At 46.8% G+C, this 20,911-nt stretch overlaps 1 protein-coding gene and 1 non-coding gene across 5 annotated transcripts; one reads left to right on the plus strand and one right to left on the minus strand.

Moving 5' to 3' along the window:
• Positions 1–747: 747 nt before the first annotated feature.
• On the minus strand, positions 748–17,561 carry LOC130379071 (importin subunit alpha-1-like). 4 transcript variants are annotated; one of them, XM_056585655.1, is made up of 11 exons: positions 17,506–17,561; positions 17,097–17,200; positions 16,879–17,007; positions 16,445–16,533; positions 15,397–15,665; positions 15,058–15,152; positions 14,506–14,769; positions 11,730–11,963; positions 11,134–11,316; positions 1,321–1,470; positions 748–1,066 (listed from the first exon to the last, which is right to left on the minus strand). In XM_056585655.1, exons 2-11 carry the CDS (start codon positions 17,160–17,162, stop codon positions 977–979), a joined length of 1,569 nt encoding a protein of 522 aa, XP_056441630.1. In that variant the 5' UTR covers positions 17,163–17,200; positions 17,506–17,561; the 3' UTR covers positions 748–976. The 4 variants fall into 4 exon arrangements, with proteins under 4 accessions (XP_056441630.1, XP_056441631.1, XP_056441633.1 ...); XM_056585656.1 differs by having other exon boundaries at positions 17,452–17,552; XM_056585658.1 differs by having other exon boundaries at positions 17,097–17,187; positions 17,506–17,542.
• Positions 17,562–17,865: 304 nt separating this feature from the next.
• trnar-ccg (transfer RNA arginine (anticodon CCG)) lies at positions 17,866–17,938 on the plus strand. The gene has a single exon. It is a non-coding gene; the product is annotated as a tRNA-Arg (tRNA).
• Positions 17,939–20,911: the final 2,973 nt, after the last annotated feature.

The raw sequence follows: 20,911 nt of genomic DNA on the forward strand, positions 1-20,911 counted from the left end.
ATCAGGCGCTAGTGGACCCTGGACGAGGCTGGCCCGCTCTCGTTCCGGCAACGCAGTGTGGGAGAGCCATATGACCCTTTGAATCATGGTAGCCCACGCCATATGCCGGCCGGCCGAAACGGCTATCGGCTGGCATATCTGGAGGATGGCGCTGGAAAAGCGGGAAACCGCCAGCCATCTCGCGGCTTCCTCCCCGTCAGCCGACAAGGAGACCATGGCAGAGGAGAGCAGGGCGATGTTGTCGACCGCCGCCGCGGATTGTCGGCCTAACATCCGTTAGGCCGACAATCTGCTTCTGGAGGCGGTCGGGGGGCAGCGGCTTTTCGTTAGGGCGCCATCCGGCGCCCGGACAGAGATGCACTGCCAGTGGAGGCTCCAGGCGAGGGATCCCCCTCGCCACCCCCCTGACGGGCATTGGCTCTGAACCCGGATAGATGGGCATTGGCTCTGGACATGAAAGATAGGCATTGGCACTGGACCCAGGTAGATGGGCAATGGCTCTGAACCCGGAATAATGGAATAAACGGAATAGTGACATGGATATACTTGAACCCAAAAAGAAATGTTGCTCTATATCAGCAAGGTTTATAGCAGAGATTAGGATATAAATCAATTTCATCAATCTTTAGCTTTTATTAATCTTTGTTGTAACAAGCCACGAAAAGTTTTCATTCATAAAACCCCCTTTTCAAAGTCTTAAAGTACATGGGCTGAAAAAAGAAATGCCTAATCCCTCACCAGAGGGATTAGGCATTTCTTTTTTCAGCCCAGGCTGACGTGGGAACTGCAGGAGCTCGTTTCTCTTCAAACCCACTGCCTCCCAAATTGTTCTATCATCACACAAATAACTACACACAATTAAGAAGACATTTCTTAAAATGTATTTACATATCTTGCATGGAAATGTGGATCTTTGTACGAGTATGTACAAATATGAGTTTAAATAAAAAAAAAAAACATGTAGAAATGTGGAGCATTAGAAGTTGAAAGTGCTTTGATCGTCCGGAACCTGGAAGGCAAATCCATCTGCAGTGACCCCCGGGACCACCGTCTGTTCCTCCTCGTTCTGCATCAGCGGATGGAGGAAACAACAGGGTTTAGTGAAGCAAAACCACAAAATATCTTCATTAATTATCTTTATTAGCATCTAATTTATTAACCAATAACCCCACTAACTGCACTTCTCAAATCTAAGACAAATAGCCAAGTGAGTTCCCCTCCAATAAACCTTTCTGAGAACTGGTTTATTAAAGTGCTGCAGGGTCAACCTTCAGTATAAAGGTCTGGCCGCGGCACCAGGGGAGAGACGGCTGACCTCACCTCGGCTGAGAAGTACCTCTCGATGATCTGCAGTGAGGCCTTGTACACCGCCTCATTCTCGTGCACCTGCAGCGCCTCTATCTTGTCCAGGCCGCCACACTCCTCGATGCCCACGCACAACTTCTCCGTCTCGCCAAGCTTCTCCCCCGTCTGCAGAGACAAACTGTTAGGGAGGCCTACACAGGGCCAGAGCCTACACAGGGCTGGAAGACTGGGTAGCCCTGCCCATTCTGCCTGCGATTTGAGTTCGCCCTGCACAAGGGTCTGGAGAAGAGCAATACATTTCTTTCTGCTTCTGATGTGTTTTTGCAGCAGCCAATCACCAAGCTCGCTTTTCCCCTTGGTGCGCTCAGGGCTCCAGACTAACTTTTTCCTTGGGTGCACTGGTGCGCCTAAATTTTTTATTTGGGTGCACCAGCACGTATTTATGGTGCACCCAAGTTTTGAGTTGTTGGGGGGGGGGGGGGGGCGGGGGGCGTTGGACCGTGCCTGCCTTGCGCTGAGTTGTTGACGGGGGGGGGGGGCAACCGGGCAGCTGCACCGGTTGCACCATCGATATTTACGCCATTGATTAATAATATTTTGACCATTAAATAAATGCCTTAAATAAATGCCGAATCTGTATCTCTCATAAAGAATATCGTCAGACAATGCCAGGGGATCGGTTCTGTCCCGAAAAACCCTCTGTCTCCGGAGAGACGCCTGTACGATAAGTGCGCCGAGGTCCATGGGAACACCCACAAATGGTGACGCCATTATCGGAGGAGGGGCTAGGAAGCTGCGCACGCCGATATAAGTAGCCGATCTCCGGGTAGACTCGCTGAAAAGCTGCTCCCGACCAGGTTTGGTTGCGAGCGTAAATCACCATGGTGACACAGCGACGCTTAAAGAGATCGACTTTCATGGTACAGCTAACCCAGGCTTTCAGCTCAACATACCTCGCTAACCCTCTAATCGAGCTTCGTAGTACAGGCCCGGGGCCCCTGGATTGGGCTTCGCGGGTTTGTTTACCGGCGTTGCTGTTACCGGTCTTGCGTGTTCCAACGGTTTATTAGGTATCTAATAAATCGAATCAAAACTTCATTCACTGCCTCTTCCGTGGTCATTACAATATTATGAATAGACTGGTATAATAATAATAATTATACCAGATAAATTTTCAGCCGCACCGGTGCGCCCAAATAAAATATTTGGTCGCACTACCCCGAATTCTAGGCGCATGTGCGCCCAAATTAGGCGCACTCTGGAGCCCTGGGTGCGCTATTGGCTGATTTAACACAATGACGACAGGGAAGCGACGGAAAGCAGCCAAAGGAGTACGGCAGTCATACTCAAGTAGCGGCCCGCGGGCCTTTTGTGGCCCGCGGGGTGTCTATTAATGGCCCTCGAGCTGTTTTGAAAAGTTTTTTTAATTATTAAAAAAATAAAAAATAAAAAAAATAAAAATCGTGCTGGGCGCTCTTATTTTGAAACCGCGCGCCGCGATCTCAATACGAGGCTGGGGGTTGCAACAATAAACAGATAGCACTCCAGCCCACAGACCGCTCCAGCCCTCCCAAACTCGAGGCAGACAGTCCATCTCAGCAGCAGTCAGTCACACGTATACCGACCGGAGCCGTAATGGCATGCTCCAAATTTGCCCCAAAAAGACTCAGTGTGACGTCATCACCCTGTGGACAAAAATGGTAACTGCGGCCAATTTCCCCCTGCTGAATAGGATGGCAGTGCACATCCTTACAATGTTTGGATCCACATACAGATGTGAATCTGCATTCTCAAAAATGAACTTCATCAAAAATCAGTACCGGAGTCGCCTAACCAACGAGCACGTGCATCAGTGTGTCTCCCTGGCAATCACACCATATCAGCCCAGGTTTGAAGCATTGGCCAAAGAAAGCAGAGGCCAATTCTCCCAATAAAGGGGACATGTGAGAAATGTGAAATAGTTTGTTAAACAAAGCACAAAAATGGGCTGTCTGAAGGCTTTTTGTTTTTTTATCTTGAACACGGTTATGTTTGGTTTTATTTAGTTATTTTTTTTAATATATGCCGAAATTAAAATTATATTTTAGCAAATATTTTTGTTTTTAATAAAAAGGAAATGTTATGTTATAAAATGTTGTAAATGTTATACATACGTTATGTTATGATACGTTATCGGACGTACACGGTCCCAATAAATGGCCCCTTGAGTCACTGAAAAAAAAATGTGTGGCCCCTCATCATTTCTACTTGAGTACCCCTGGCGTACAGAGTAATTTGAACTAGGCCCGACTAGGCCCGTTGATCACGCCTCTTGTGCTGAAGAAAATGACAGCAGCTTCCCCAGACCAACGTGCAATCTACGATTGATCTTGGTCTGGCAATAGCCAGACTACAGGGCCAGGGCCAGGACACCAGCCTGTTAGACGCTTACTCAGGACTAGGGCTGCACGATATTGAAAAAAAAGTCTGCACTCCATATTTGGTCGTTCTGCGATACATATGACGATATAACAAAAATATAAATAGATTTTTTTTCATCATCGTATAATGATCAGGGTGATTTTGTAGCGGAGTGCATTTGTTTTGGAACCCTTTCGTATGGTGCAACAAAATAGTTTTTGCACTTGTTATACAAAGCTTCACTCTACGTTCACACCAAAAGCGAATATTCGCCCCGCGTGTTGGGGAGAGTTTGCCCGCGACCAACAAGTCAAGACAAAATTGACTTGTTGATCACACAAACTTCAAAACACCATTCCTCTTGTGAACTCCAAGGTTTCTTTCCGCCAATTAATTCTCAACCAACAGCGAGATAACCATGAGTCTCAACTTGTTTGGAAGTACCAGAGACGTCCGAGAACCCAACGCCATCGTTTAGGATTCATAATATCATCCGGAGGCACACACAGCTTTAGTCCGTGATATATATAGATATTATATATAATTCTTTATTTCAGACCCAGGAGGATCCATATCAACACAAACAAAATAAACAAATAACCAAACGCAGAGTAAAAAAATACAAAATATCACAATATTCAGTGCCGAGCATACAGACATGATCGCCAATGGTTCCACAGTCTGGAAGAAAATCTAACCGAACTGCATAGAGGGTTGGCCAAAACTGCAATTAAGTTATTTTCGGACTCAGATGCCCTACACATAAATCCATACATCAGGCCACGTAACACAGCAGAGCAGGTAGGGACCCCAACACTTACAAACATTTGGCTTGCGCTGGAGCTTCTTGGAGCTCTCAGCAGTAGCCTCATGCTATCATTATAGGCCACTGTAAGCTTTCTAATGCTGCCTTGTTTATAACGACACCACAGGTGGGCAGTATACAGCGGCGTACAATACGCTCGAAAGAGTGAGATTTTAAGGTACAGAGCACATACTAAACCTACGGCAGAGCATGTTTGCTTGTGCATACAGCTTCCGAAGCTGCCTATAGATATCCTTGTCATCAGACAGGTCATTTGACATAATATGGCCCAAGTATGTCATTTCACTGCACACACTGAGTGCAGTGCCAGACAGATAGAAGTCAGGGAAGGTTGACTGTCCGTCTCCTCTGCTTCTGACAATCATGATCTTACTCTTTTTTGCGTTGTATTTTATGTCAAAATCATCACCATACTGTGTGCATACTCTCAGAAGCTGTTGTAGACCAGCACTATATGGACTAAAGATGACCAGATCATCTGCGTACATACGGTGGTTAATGAGTGAGTCCCCAATCCTACAGCCTGTACCAGATGCATTTAAAATCAAAGACAAGTCATTCATATACATATTAAAAAGAAAAGGAGACAAAATTCCGCCCCGGTGAACACCATTGGTAACATGGAAGGGATCAGATGTTACACTCCCCCATCTCACCCTCATTGCCTGATGTGAGTACCAATAGACCAAGATTCTGATTCAAAAACCAGGGACCCCACTTTTAGACAATTTTAAAAACAATTTTCCATGATTAACACGATCAAATGCTTTAGAAGCATCAATAAAAAACATGAACATTGTGGAATTTTGCCTTTTATATTTATCTAAAATTTCCTTTAGTGCAAAAATACATAAATCAGTACCATGCTTTCTTTTAAAACCAAATTGGTGGTCAGTAGACAGGACATACCTCTCAAGTCTACTCAGTAGAACTGTCTCCATTACTTTGGACATGACACTGGCCAGAGCTATTGGCCTGTAATTATCAGAGCTGTTTAGCTTCCCCACTTTATCTTTTATCACTGGTACTAGCACAACAGAGAGCATAGAATCTGGTAACACTCCATGAACAAAAAGGCCTGTGTAACAGAGCCACCAGAGGGTATAGTTTCTTACTGGCAAGTTTAACATGTTCAGCTGTAATATCATCCTGACCACAGGCCTTGTTATCTCTTAACTTCAATATAGCTTCATGGACTTCAGCAGCAGTGACAATAACATCATCATTAAATTATACACTATCCACTACAAACATATTACCTTTTACACAGTTTAACAGTTCATAGTATTGTTTCCGCCATAACTGAAATTTCATCAGGACCACTCACACCATCTATATTAGATGGAAGAGATTTTTTGCAATTATTAATAGTTTTTATTTCTTTCCAGAAATCATTAAAATTATTTTTTTTGCAGCTTCCTTGCCAGTGAATCTGACCTCATCATGTTTTCATTTATTTTGATGTAGCGAAGTGCATTTTTTATTTTCAAATAAAGGGCCATGCCTGCTTTTGCCAGACTCAGCCCATTCTTTAAAAGCATTTCGGGCCTCTGCATGGAGCTCTTCTACTTGGTCCTTCCAACCAGGCTTAGCATTGAAGACTTTAGTCCTATGTTTATATAGTGACCTGCTCGAATTCTTAAAGGTCCCATGACATGCTATTTTATGTATTCTTTAATATAGGTATTAGTGGGCAACTAACACAGTATTCAAAGACGTTCCCTAAATTCAGCCGTGGTGCAGAGTTACAGCCACTCCGAGCCAGTCGCACATTGAGCTTCCCCCAAATGCGCTGTTTCGGTGGGCGTGTCAAGGAGGAGGGTGGGGGTGTGGCCCTGAGCAGCTTGCAGCCACCATGCGCTCTGTTTACAGTGGATGTATGCAATGGCGAGGCGCACACCCTTTAGCCGTGTTCTGTAAATATTCTAGAACACACGGGAGTCCTGGAGCTCTATATCTAAATATTATCATATAGCCTACACAGATATCTATATCATATAATATATATTATCACGGCCAAAAGCTGTGTGAGCCGATATTATGAATCTCAAACGACCGCGTTGGGTTCTCCGACGTTCCTGGTTCTTCAACGTCCACATCAATGTGAATACACACACTGTAACGCAAGTGTTTCTTGTCGGTTCTTTGACGTGTCTTGTATTTCCACAACGAGACTGTCGTGGGGGTTATCTGAGCCATGGTTGAGAAGGAATTGGGGGAAAGGAACTTTGGTTTGACTCGCTGAAGTACATGAACTGCGACATGCCGCCGGTTGCCGCGAGGCACCATCGCCCGGCAGCGGGCAGCGCGCGGTTCAGTCGACTTCAGGTTGATGTGAAAGTGGAAGAACCAGAGACGTCGCAGAACCCGACAGTCGTTTGTGATTCATAATATCGTCTGGAGGCGCACACAATATGTTATATGATATAGATATCTATGTATTATATGATATTATTTAGATATAGAGCTCCAGGACTGTAACGCAAGTGTTGTACACTTCCTTGTTATTTGGATAACCGTTCTGCTGTTGGTGTGATGGCGCATAACACGAATGAATGAATTGGGGGGAAGGAACTTTGGCTTTGACTCCCTCAAGAACATGAACCACGACATGGAGGAGAAAGGGATTGTTGGCGGCGAATGTCTCCCGCTTGAGCCCCGCTGAGGGACCACCGCCGGAGGCGGAGGTGCATAAGCGCTGCCCGGCAAAGATCCCTTTCTCCTCCTTGTCGTGGTTCATGGTCTTGAGGGAGTCAAAGCCAAAGTTCCTTCCCCCCAATTCATTCTCAACCTTGGCTGAGATAACCCCCAATACGAGCCTCGTTGTAGAAATACCAGAGACGAGAGTCCGACGTGTTATGCGCCATCACACCAACAGCAGAACGGTTATCCAAATAACAAGGAAGTGTACAACACTTGCGTTACAGTCCTGGAGCTCTATATCTAAATAATATCATATAATACATAGATATCTATATCATACAACATATTGTGTGCGCCTCCAGACGATATTATGAATCACAAACGACTGTCGGGTTCTGCGACGTCTCTGGTTCTTCCACTTTCACATCAACCTGAAGTCGACTGAACCGCGCGCTGCCCGCTGCCGGGCGATGGTGCCTCGCGGCAACCGGCGGCATGTCGCAGTTCATGTACTTCAGCGAGTCAAACCAAAGTTCCTTTCCCCCCAATTCCTTCTCAACCATGGCTCAGATAACCCCCACGACAGTCTCGTTGTGGAAATACAAGACACGTCAAAGAACCGACAAGAAACACTTGCGTTACAGTGTGTGTATTCAGTCACACACACACACACACATGTGGCGCTCGCACGGTCGAGTCTCATTGGCGGGCCAACGTCTCTGGGCGGGCCAGGCAGAGTAAGGGGAGGAGCTGAGATTCCTGATGACATCATGAGCACAGACATTCCAAATCAGCGCGCTTGAGCCTCCGTTTTTTCAAAGGCGAGCAGAACAGCTAGTGCTAGTTTTACACCAAACGCAAGTTTTAGCCACTGGGGGACCATAGGCAGGCTAGGGGAACTCATATTTATGTTAGAAAACCTCCCAAAGTGAGATTTTCATGTCATGGGACCTTTAAGAGACTGTACAATTGCTTCATACAAAGAACATAACTGTTTACCATGTTGATCATCTTTACAGTTCATATCCCGACACCATAAGGCATCTCTTGGTACCTGAATATTACACAGCATAGCATCAGTATCACTAACATATTTATTAAGATCTGTGCTAGACAGTTTCGTCCAATCTATTTTTCCTACATCAATGCCTTTATCCACAGGCAACAACACAGGTAAATTGCCGGTGTTCAAGACCATGTGAAAGTGTATATGGTCCGTAGTAGCCAGATCATACTCAATCTTCATAATAGCAATGGAGTCATGGGCATCCACTGTACAAAGGCAGTGATCTAGCCACGAAGTAGAGTGCAAGGCCTCGCTGATATAGGCATAACTATCATTTGGCAATAGTAATTTACTTGATAAAATCAATCCACTGTCTGAACAAAACTGAGCCAAATGTTTACCAAATAAACATTTGGTAAACATTCGAAAAGCAGTATGCAACACCTGCAAAGTCGAGGTAATGCGAGGAGGATGCCGCGTCAAGTCATTCAACACCACAAATTGAATAAGTCATTTGAAAAACTGCCACCCAGAACTACACAAACAATTGCAGCAAGCAAATGCTGTTAGTCAGCAGGCAAAAACGAAAGCAGCAGCAGCTGCAGCTGGGAGCCCGATACATCAGGTACTCGACCAGACCAAGACATTTGCCAATGACAGCGCAAAAGCCAGGTCAATAACCAACAAAGTAATGGAAATAATTGCTCATTGTTCACCTTGAACCCCGCAACAGCCAGCCAAGTCTGCGCTACTTTTCCGACGTCTCCCTCCCTGCTTTGTACGAAGTCGTGGCCACGCATATCCACAAATTGTTGGAAAGTGTGACTGACATTAGCTTCACTACGGATTTATGGAGTTCGGACATGCGTCAGATGAGTATATAGAGCCTTACTGCTCAGTGGATTGACGGAAACTTTGAAATGAAGAGTTGTTTTACATGCGCAAGAGTATGCAGGATCACATACGGGGGACGCCATGGCCGGCGATTTTGACTGCAGGTTTGCTAAGTGGAAAGTTAAAAGAGACAATGTGCATGTTGTTCTTCGTGACAATGCGCAGAATATGCAGAAGGCAATGGAGGAGTGCGGCGTTAAGACCCTGGGCTGCATGGCTCATTCGCTGCAGCTAGCAGTGCATGATGGAGTGTTAAGCCAGCGAAGCATTTCTGACTGTGTGGCTATCGGGGGAAAAATAGTCACGACATTTTCGCCACTCTCAACTCGCCATCTCTCGGCTGAGAGACATACAGTAAGAGTTAGTCATGAAAACCATGATGCTGCAACAAGATGTCGCAACCAGATGGAACAGTACTTTTTATATGATGAAAAGTCTACTGGATCCCCAGTGGGGCCTCGTTGAAAACATGACCACGCTTCTCACTCCATTTGAACAATTAACGAGGGAGATCAGCTCACATCTGGCTACTACTGCAAACGTGATTTACTCTGTTGTGGCACTGAAACGTTTGCTGGGCAAGGCAGCTGATACAGACAGTGTAGTCCACACAGCAAAGCACACTCTACTGGAAGCTGTGAACGAGCGATTTGGAAGCGCTTTCTCTCAGCCGCTTTACTCCTTGGAAACGATCCTTGACCCCCGGTACAAATACCGTTATTTTGAAACAGCACCAAGCAAGCAGCGGTAAATATGCTCCAGAAGCAAGTGGACAAACGGACGCACAGCGACAGAGCTACGGAGACACCGGACACAGAAGAACCACAAGAGAAGATAAGAACATGTGACAAGGGTGGAAAGTCTAGATTGCTGGTAATTTATCAGACATACATAGTAATACACTTGTCTAGGCGCATGAGTGAGCCCCTCATCCCCAGAAATGAGAGCCCGCTGCCCGTCTCTTCTCTGCGGCATCACATATTGTTGATGAAAAGAGAAACAGATTCCAGTGCGGAAAGCAGAAATGCTTCTTTGTCAAAAAAAAAACCTGCCTTTGCTGATGAAGTAGGCCTGGACTATAACTTACTGTACAGTGTTAAGTGGAAACACTGTTTCAGTGTTTGGGACATTTACTTTGAGTACATTGTGGCTGCTTGAAGTTGGAAAATCTACAAAGACCACCATGTCTTTTGAATTACAGTTATGTCACAGTTCTCATATTTTGATTGAGCATTTTTATAGATGGGTCTTGAAATTGACTTTTTTTTTTTTTTAGGTTTGCTTGGTTGAAACATTGTTTCAGTGTTTGTGCATTTACTTGAAAATTACAGCGCAAGTTGAAAAATGTGCACCAACAGTCAGAAGTTTTGGATATTTCGATTTAGCCCTTTTCACAGATTTGAGTTTAATTGGGGTGCACAGAACTGAAAACATGTTGCCATGAATACTGGGCCTAAAAAAATGTTTTGTTTGGTTCCGGTTTCCGACCGACCCTGTCAATTTATGAGCGACCCAAATTATTTTATGAGCTTTATAAAAAATAAAAAATAAAAATATATTTTTTATTTTTTATGCAAACTATAATTACGTTTTGGTACAGCACCACTTCATTCTGTACAAGGATGAGCGAATTTTCTCGTTTTTGAATGAAAACAACCTACCTATCATTCGCTGCCGCTGGAAAAAACAAAATAAAAAATTAAATAAATTCCCTATCTACCCATGACCTCAACTGACAACCAACAGGAATCAAACTTATTTTTTTTAGGCCCTGGCATGTTTGATAAGTGGTAAAGGTTGGTTACTTATGTTTTATGGTAGGCAGTTTGCATGATTTTCAGTCTGTACAAAATTTTATCATCTCAGAAACTTGTTTTAAGAAACATATCGATATCAGTAAATATCGGTTATCAGCCATAACAGCAAAATTAATATCGGTATCGTCCAACATTCTCATTTCGGTGCATCCCTAGTTTTTAGGTATATTAATGCGGCAGACATAAGATATATTTAACGAAAAAAATAAACTAAAGCTGCAAACTAAAAGAAGCAAATTGACCTGGAAGATGTTGAAGATGGCGTCCAGAATGACCAGCAGAATCTTGCTGTCCTTGGCAGACAGGAGCTCCAGCAGCGGCTCCAGGATGTTGCACTGGACCAGGTAGGCCACCTGCTCCATGGAACCCCCGCTGGTGTAGTTGGTGATGGCCCACACAGCCTCCTTCTGGGTTTTATAATCCCCCTGGGGAAAGAACCAGTGGATCATTCAGTCGCTTCATACCTCCCAGGAGAGGAACACGCTGGTCTGACGTCATCGTTCCTCCACTCAGTTTTACATCAGCCACCAAGCAGAGCATTGTGTTCACCCTGACATCTGCTAGGTGCGGCCCAGTTTCACAATTAATATAGTAACGTACAGCATTGATTAAGAATTTCCTCCCAGGTCAGTGCCATAGGCCGGTCTGAACTGTGTTAGTGGGGGTCAATGCAGACCGTGTTCTGTGGTCAGAGAAGTAGACCATCAGAAAGCACATACTATGTAATCTGCCTTTTCTTTTAAAAATAACCCAGAAAAGATTAACCCTGCTTAACCCTTCCTCAGAACTTGAGGTTCCAGTGTGTGGACCAAACTGACGTTGACCGCAGGGTGCTCACCTCCTTCAGGACCTCCACCAGGATGGGCACCAGGCCCGCGTCTACCACCTCCTGGATCTGCCCGCTCTTCCCAGCCGTGATGTTGGAGATGGTCCATGCAGCCTCCTTCTGGATGTTGGGCTTGGGGTGTCGCAGCAGCGCCGGGAACAGGGCAAGTGCGCCGGCGTTGAGCACACACTGCGTCTGGTCGTCTGTCCCAGTCACCACGTTGCCTAGCGACCGCAGGGCCGGAGTCTGTGCGGAGGCCAGAGAGGACGTGGTGAGGCATACAACGTATTACCAAGGTATCCATTGACAGCAGCTCTAAAACCTTTGTTTTTATGCCACAAATTAGCACTATATGAATGATCAACCGAAGAGGGCTTAGCTCAGGAGGTAGAGCAGTTGTGTTGCAACCGAAAGGTTGCAACACAACTTGCTAGTTCGATCCCCAGCTCCTCCTAGCTAAGTGTTGATGTGTCCCTGAGCAAGACACTTAACCCTAACTCAGGAGTTGACACTAAGGTTCAAAAGTACTTGCCCATCGGGCAAGTTGCCCAGAATCGTGAACGGGCCTCTTTTTGCCCATTTTTTGGCTCAGAAAACTCATCCTAGCTCAGACTGAAGCTGCATGTTAGCTTCCACACACACGTTTAAAAAAGAACATACTTCTCTTTGTTTACTTATTTATCGAACGGTCACATCTTGCCATGAAGTGATTTCAGTCCACCGTTGCAAACTATTAAAGCTATCGCCCATATATAGGTAGACCTGCATGATTTTATGCAAATGTACATAACTAAATGTCCACGGTAGTAGCAAAGATATGTCTTTTTTAACTTTCACGTTTCTTGTAGGTCTAACTGAATAATCACTATCGCATTTGTAGTAGTGTTGTCAGTCACAATACAGGATTTTCTAACATCAATACTATACCTGGAAAATATAGATATTCTATACCATTTTCGATATCAGGGGATAACATTTTTTTTCCAGAAATGAACGTACCCAAAGTAAATAGAGTATATCCCCACAACGGCAAGGGCTATAATGTCATCTTGGTGCCAATAGAAATATTGTTAACATGTGCAAGTGAAATGTTCAATGTGGATAATACTTGGTTAAAGTGAATAAAGCCATGGAACACAGCATAAGTGGAAGATAACATTTCCACCTGAAATAATTAACAGTCGTTCGTTATCAGTTACTTTGAGACACAAATAAAGGTAGATATCTTACAATTTTGACACCTCTATTTAATGTTCAGGGCAAATATAATCGAATTACACCAAGACAAACACTCGCAAATACACATATGGCCTCTAGAATGCGCTGAAGATTTTTTTTTTTTTTACCATTTACCTTCTAAGAAACCTTCTCTTAGTCATTGATTGTAAACACTAGGGGTGTAAATCTCTGGTTTCATCACGATACGATATTATATCGATTCATTGGACAACGATACGATATTTGCCGATATCAAAAGTCTGCCGCGATACGATACGATACGATTTGATTCAGGGGCATGCGATCGATGTGAGACGATATCATATGCCCATTTAACACAACCTCTTACAATCACATCAACTCACATCAACTTAATTATAATTTCATCATTTTATTTCTTTGCTCTTCCGGATATTTAAAACAAAAACAATCCATTTTTAATACAAATAATAAAGTGCCACATTATTGCATTTAAGTGCCAAAGGTTTTTTATGGCTTGAATTAAAGAGCCTGTAATGATCTTTCATTTTGAACGTAGACCATTCCCAACCGATCTGTGTGGATAGTTTTCTTCTAAAAACAAAACATCCCTCGGAATCATCTTGGCTGTAAAGATAAGCCGTCCGTGTTGCCAGATTGGGCACATTTTTCAGCCCGATTTGGCTACTATTAATCACGTTAGGCTGGAAAAACGGGACGTATGCCCAATCTGGCAACACAAAACAAAACTAGACATCCTCGCGCTCACACATGTGCTCGCTGTTGCTTAACCGGTGAATGGATACGAGGCGCTTTGCGCAGAAATAGTTTCACAAACACCCGCGAAAGGAGATATATAATAATAAAAGCGTGTAATACAGCGATATGCATCGATGTTGGGGCGTTGCATCGATGCAGCTGGATCGTTCGCCAATCAATCAATGTATCGATCTACATCGATGTATCGTTACACCCCTAGTAAACACCATGTTTAGTTGCAAAATCTGGCCCAGACACTGGATTATCTGTTTATGGTGACAAATTTTGTGGACAAAAATCAGAGGTAAAACTTCATTTTTGGTTGTTAAAAGAAAAGGGGATGTTTCTTCTTAAGATACTTTTAGTTGCCCCTGGCAAGCGGGCAACCGTTAGTGTTAACCCCTGCCTAACTGCTCCTGACGAGCTGGCTGTTGCCTTGCATGGTTGACTCTGCCATCGGTGTGTCAATGTGCGCATTAACCGATGTAAGTCGCTTTGGATAAAAGCGTCTGCTAAATGCCCTAATTGTAATCTGAAGTTTTGGTTTCAGTTGCCTTCTATTCTCTTTTTTCTAAGCAGTCTAGTTTTTGTTCCAATGGATCCGTCTGGTTTCTTCTTCGGTATTGGAGGAGATCAAAGCGCCCCAATCTGAACCCCTCCTGGACATGTGTAGACGAGAGATCCAAAGACGGCAATACTAGCACTGACTTTTTGACTTTCAACACTTCTCATTCTCCTGCTGCTGTGGCTCTCCAATTCCGCTTCTCATGGTACTGGAGTTATGAAAAAGCAATGCTCCCAGCTGTAGAACAAGAGCATGAAGATGACTCACGATGACGGTGAGCTCCCCGCAAGCCAGCAGCTGCACCAGGCGGGGCACCAGGCCGGACTGCAGCACCACCTCGATGCGCTCATTGGGTCCGTCCGTCAGGTAGGATACGGCCCAGCAGGTGTCGGCCAGCACCTCGCGGTCGTCGTGGTGCAGCAGCCGCAGCAAGGCGGGCAGTAGCAGGCGCACCGCCTCCAGTGGCGGGGCGGGATTTTTGTTGCGACACAGGTTGGACAGCGTCCAGGTGATGTTGCGCAGGTAGCCTGGCTGGGGGCAGAGACGGCAGCGTTACGTCTACATGCCGTTAACTCTACAATAAGGTTTTCGGAGATATGTTGTAGAAGAATATCTAAGAGTTCTAGAGTTCAGTTAGTCAACAGGATCTTCAGAGTGATGATAGTATATTATTCAGTACAACAAATAGCAACAGACCATGTGAATGCAGCATCAACAGAGCAATACAGCAATAACGTACATTACAGCGCCATCTAAGAAGGCACTCTATAGAAAGGGTTCTCCTCTCCCAGGAGAGGAGAACCCCGTTCCTGAACTCACAGGGAACACAGAGAGGTCCGGGGCCGCAAGCAGAGTGAGGAGGGGCTGGATCCCTCCATGTTTGATCACCAGGTCCCTGTGGTTGGAGCCATCACCTGTGAAGAGGACTTTGGTTAAGCCCTCGTCATGTCATAGGGTTCCTACTGCCTGAATATTCCTCTCAACAGAGGATCCACGAGCTCGGGTTGAGCTCCATCTGATCAACTGAATCCGTCACTCCAATCAATTCATCCTGCGAGTATGCTATCCTTTGTCTTCTTTGTAGAAACCTTTGTGGAAGTATGCTGTGAATCGACTCGCTGACACAGACAGGAACCTAAAGGTGAAGAATGGGTGTACCTGCAATGTTCCCCAGGGCCCAGATGGCCTGTTCACTGATGTGGGGGTGGGGGGAGGCCACCAGGCCGATGAAGGCCGGGACGGCGCCCCCGTCCACCACAGCCGCCGTCTGCTCCGAGCTTCCCGACGCGATGTTGGTGAGCGCCCAGGCCGCCTCAAACTGGATGGGGGGGCAATCCGCCAGTGCCAAGAAGGCCACAAAGCACGGGATGAGGCCAGCCTCGATGATGCCGTCGATGGGAGGGTGCTTCTCCCGGGACAGGAGCTTCCTGCCGGACAGGAGGAACAAACCAGATGATGAATTACTCCTTCATATACCATTGGAGATGATTAATTAATACCATGTTAAAGTCCCTATTTCAACCCCATCTGATGTTCAAATTAAAAGTGGAAACTAGGATGCACCGATTCCATTTTTTCTTAGACAAAGTACTTACATTTGGTTACACGCTGATACCAAGTACCTATAGGAGTACATACTAAAATCCTTACATTTTAAACCCCCCCCCCCCCCTCTAGGAAAGAGGGGCCCCAACACCACCAAGACAGAGCTCCACTAGTCCACACACCGCCCAGACAGAGCTCCACACGTCAACAGACACCATGATAAAATGTAAAAGTCATATAGGACAAATGACCAGGTTTAAAACAGAACAAACTGTTTTGGGTTGCCTGGCTCTTCAATGTTACCACAGGTTGCGTAAAGTTGTATGGGGTGGTTTCAGAGTACTGGTATTGTGTTCTGGTATTGTGCATCCCCAGTGGAAATCGACCATGCCTTTAATGCTTATCCACGTCACGCCTGCTTGAAAAAGAGCTGACCTTAAACCTTTATTAATCATCTACATTTCTGGTTAATGATTAGCTATTCATTAACTGATGGCTAATAAATTACTTATGACGATGATGTACGTTATTCTAGAGTGTTGTCAAATTTTCTCTCCAAATGCCCAGAAGGGAAACATGCAGAGTTGGTTGCCCTGGAGGTGGTACAATGGAACATTTTCAATGAATGAGGGAGAAGGAGCCCAAAGGGTTCGAGTCTCACCGGGCCGCCTGCGTTGCGTGGAGCTGGTGATCCAGATCCTGGCTGTGGACCCCGGTCACGATCTCCTCCACAGACCAGTGCTGGGGGGGCTGAGTCACAACATGGATTGGGGTCAGTCTGACCTCCTCCATCCACTGCCAATGCTTTCACTTCAAATACAAGGAACTGCACAACTTCGATCCAATACCAGGAACAATGCAGTGATTATTGTAACAAAGTGAACTAAATTCAGAGTGTGTCAAGCTTCTACAGATTTTGTATTAATGCCAAGGGGATGTTCGGTCTGAAAACAAGCGATCCAAATCCCTCACATACCCAACAACAACCATAACATTATTAAAACGGGCGAAAGCAAGTACTTGGTCAACACGATGGTTGGGAGTGTGAACTCTGCTGGGCTACACACACGGGACCTGAGGGGCCAGGCCCGGTACCTGGGCGTTGGGGTCCTGGAGGGGGGGCTCGTCCAGGAGGCTGTTGACGTGCCGCCTCTTCAGGATTTGCTCCTCTTTTTTGGCCCTCCGGAGCTCCACGTTGACTTCAACTCTCCTGCGCCGGAGTTCCTGGTGAGGGTTACGTGCACACATTTAGATCAGAATCATCATGTATTATACTTAGCATTGTGATTATACTGCTCCACGTGATGGCTCACGTTGGCGTCTCTCCCTTTATTCTTGAACTGGGTGAGCCGATCTCCACTGTCGCTGGCAGCCGACATCTCGGTCACTTTAGGATCGATTTCGCTGTTGACAATTTCTTAAAGTAAAGCACTTATTGTCAGAAACATCTCATCGTTGTCGTGTTATTAACATCATGTTCATAAGCTAGGCTCGTCGTTTAAAGCGCATTAGCTTCACGTCTTAGCTAGAAGCCCAGCTATTATCTAACATCATGTGCTCACTGATCCCTGAACCATCCCCGCCCAATAAACAAGGGGTCGGGTATAAGAGGTGATAACTGATATAATAACTGATATAATAACTGTATAAAGCACACAGCTCGCTTACTGTTGGACTTCGTACGAAACACGTTGAACCACAAAGCATGAGGCGCGTTCTTACCGACTCCTTGTTCTGGTGAACTGTTGTGACGTCACGTAGATGCCGCCCTTATTTTGTCACTTCCTATTGGCTACTTCATGGGAAGTGCCTTTCCATTGGTCGCAGCCTTTTTTTTTTTTTTTTTAAACAATACAACAAAACGTTGTTGTCATAGCAACGTTCTCAACTTCTCAAGTCTCGCGATATTAACATACGGAATATGAAATATAAGCGCATGCCTTTGCCATAAAACATAATTTATAGGATCCGATATGTGTCCGTACGGTATCAATCATGTTCAGTTTCTTTGTAAAGGCGCAATTAACGAAATAAAAACTATCTGCAATTATATTCTTTAACTTTAAAACGTTTAAATGTGATGACCCAGTGGCCTAATGGATAAGGCATCAGCCTCCGGAGCTGGGGATTGTGGGTTCGAGTCCCATCTGGGTCGTATTTAGTTTCCGTTTTCTTCAACGGGATGATCGACGACTGCGATTGATGAGAATAAATCAAGTTCATGATGATCACACTGAACAGACAGCCCGAACCTGTAGTAATAAAATGCTTCTTTGTCCATTTTATTATATTATGACGGAATGTTTGATTTATTAAGATGAGTTTGGGGTACAATGTTTCTGTGTTTGGTTTCATTGCGACCTGCTGATTTAAATTTTCTAGCAATCATCTCGCAACGTCGCAATGCTATCGTCATGCCTTCCTGCATACGGAAGAGGGCTGCAGACTCTATCTCCAAACTTGAGACGTCCGATTTCAATAAAATATAAATAAGTAGCAGTGGTTTATATTGTAGCGACCCTGGGACAATTAAATAGTTTGTGTGTTATGTGTTGCATTGTATTTCGTTGTCCGTTAGGCCAGTTGTTCTATGTGCATGTATTGTAATGTTCTTATTGTCAATCAGGGAGGGGGCCTGCACGCGAGTGAGACCGTGTTGCCGGGGTAACCGGGTTTTGTTTGGGTCCGTTTTTTTTTTTTTATTCTCGGTCCTGCTGTGCTCGGCGAGTCAGCCGAAGTTGCTATCGCCGTTAGCCCTGTTTTTGTTGTCACTTTTTTTTTTTCTCTACAACAATAATGCTCCCTGCGGACTGTCGGGTGAAGATAGAGATGGACGACTACGGCGAGGGGGCGTGTGGAGTAGCTTCGGAGTCTCTGGTGAGGGGTAGAGCCCAACGCCGGGAACCAGCCGCCGTTGGAAAAGATGATTTTCACGGCGACAGACATGGCGGCGCCTTCCTCACATCAAGCCCGGTGTCCATCAAGACGCCTAGATACACCGGTAAGGCTGACTGGGAAGCTTTCCACGCGCAATTTGAACTTTTAGCCGATGCTGCCGGATGGTCAGTGAAGGTCAAAGCGCTGCAGCTTGCGATGTGTCTGGCGGACGACGCATTGTCTTGTTTGTTGCTGTTAGCCCAGAGGACAGGGGGGACTATGTTGCCCTAGTGGGGGCACTAAGGGGGCGTTTTGGACTATGTGTTAAGCCGGGGTTAATGCGCTCGGAACTCTGCAATAGGCGCAGGAAGCCGGGGGAGACGCTGCGGGCCCTGGCCAACGATATCGAGAGCCTGTCTCGGCGAGCATACGCCCACATGCCGCCAGCCGTGCAGAGCGAACTCGCTCGGGATCAGTTTCTCCAGGCCCTTTCCCCTACAGAACTGCGCATCCAGACCCAGCTAGCCCACCCGCAGACTTTGCAAGAGGCCTTGGAGATGGCCATAGAGAGGGAGCTGGTGTGGGCTGGAGCAATCGACGATCATCCTGCTCCTCAGCCGATGGTGAGATCGGCAAGGGAGAGGAGTGAGGACACACAGAAGCCAGCCAGGGCCTCGCGGGTGGAGACGCGAGGCCCTGCCCCCTTACCCCCGCCGTCGTCGTCTGGAGGAGCCCATCATCACAGCCGGGGGGGCGGAGCTCCACCCCCCCCAGAAGCAGACGCCAACATCCTGGAGCCTGTTGTCGTGGTGGGGCGGACCTGGGCGGGGGACTTTTGTCATGTTCCTGTCACTGTTGAGGGGGTGGCCTGTTTGGCTTTAGTCGATACGGGGTCTACTGTGACCCTGGTGAGGCCAGACATTTTCCCGACCTGGACGGTACTCCAACCTACAACTGTGCAGCTCTGCACAGTCACGGGGGAGAGGGCCCCCATGAAAGGGAAGGGGTTGTTGTCCATCTGCGTAGGGGGAAAGACTGTCCTCCACCCAGTGTGGGTAGCCGCTGTGCAGGACCCCTGTATCCTAGGGTTGGACTTCCTGCGGTGTACAGGCTGCCAGCTGGACCTGGAGAGGGGGGCGATTGGCTTCCAAGGAGGGCCCACAGTCTATATGGCCCCGCCAAACACCTCCTACATCCGGCCCCAACCGACAACAGCTCAGATGGACCAGTCACACGTCACCGGCCCCCTTCACCCCCTTGCAAAGACCTTCCAACCACCCTGTCTTCCTGATCCCTGTCCATTGTCTCAGTCCTCCTCCCGCAACCCTTCTCCCTCCCTCCCACCCCCTTGTGTCAATGTTTCGGCCCCTACAGACTACTCCCTTGCCACTCCAGCACCCCACCTCATGAGCCTGGGCCCCTTCCCCTGCCCTGCCCAGCTTCCTCAGACAGGTGAGAAGACTGTGCTGTCGACTGTGCAGGCAATTTGGCAGGGGCACTGTGATGGACTAGACCCTCAACAGCAGGAGCAGCTGTGGCTACTACTGGCAGAGTTTAAGGACAGCTTTGCCTTGAATGAGAGCGATGTGGGTCAGACGCACCTGGTGCAGCATGAGATCGACACTGGGGATGCCAGGCCCATCAGAATGCGCCCGCGTCGCCTGCCCTTGGCCCGCCAGGAGGCTGCGGACCAGGCGCTGTGGGAGATGCAGCAGGCAGGCCTCATAGAGCCCTCAGATAGTCCCTGGGCAGCAGCCGTGGTGATGGTGCCTAAGAAGGGGGGTAAGTGGAGATTCTGTGTTGACTACAGGCCACTTAACGCAGTGACGAGGAAGGACTCCTACCCCATCCCGCGCATTGATGAGGCCTTAGATGTCGTAGCTGGGTCGTCCTGGTTCTCCTCACTCGATCTCCGCTCTGGCTACTTCCAGTGCCCTCTCGCCCCGGACGCCAGACCCAAGACTGCATTCTGCACTAGCAGAGGATTGTGGCAGTTTCGGGTCCTCCCTTTCGGCCTCTGCAATGCACCTGCGACCTTCGAGAGGCCGATGGACAGAGTGCTCGCCGGCATCCCCCGGCAGCAGTGTATCGTCTACCTGGACGATATACTGGCACACGGGGGCTCCTTCGAGACAGCACTTGCCTCACTGCGTCAGGTTCTGGAGAGAGTAGCTGCGGCGGGCTTGAAGCTCCATCCTGATAAGTGCCATTTCCTGAGGAGAGAGGTAACTTTCCTTGGGCACAGGGTGGG

The sequence above is a fragment of the Gadus chalcogrammus genome, chromosome 3, assembly GCF_026213295.1.
Source record: "Gadus chalcogrammus isolate NIFS_2021 chromosome 3, NIFS_Gcha_1.0, whole genome shotgun sequence".
Taxonomy (NCBI): domain Eukaryota; kingdom Metazoa; phylum Chordata; class Actinopteri; order Gadiformes; family Gadidae; genus Gadus; species Gadus chalcogrammus.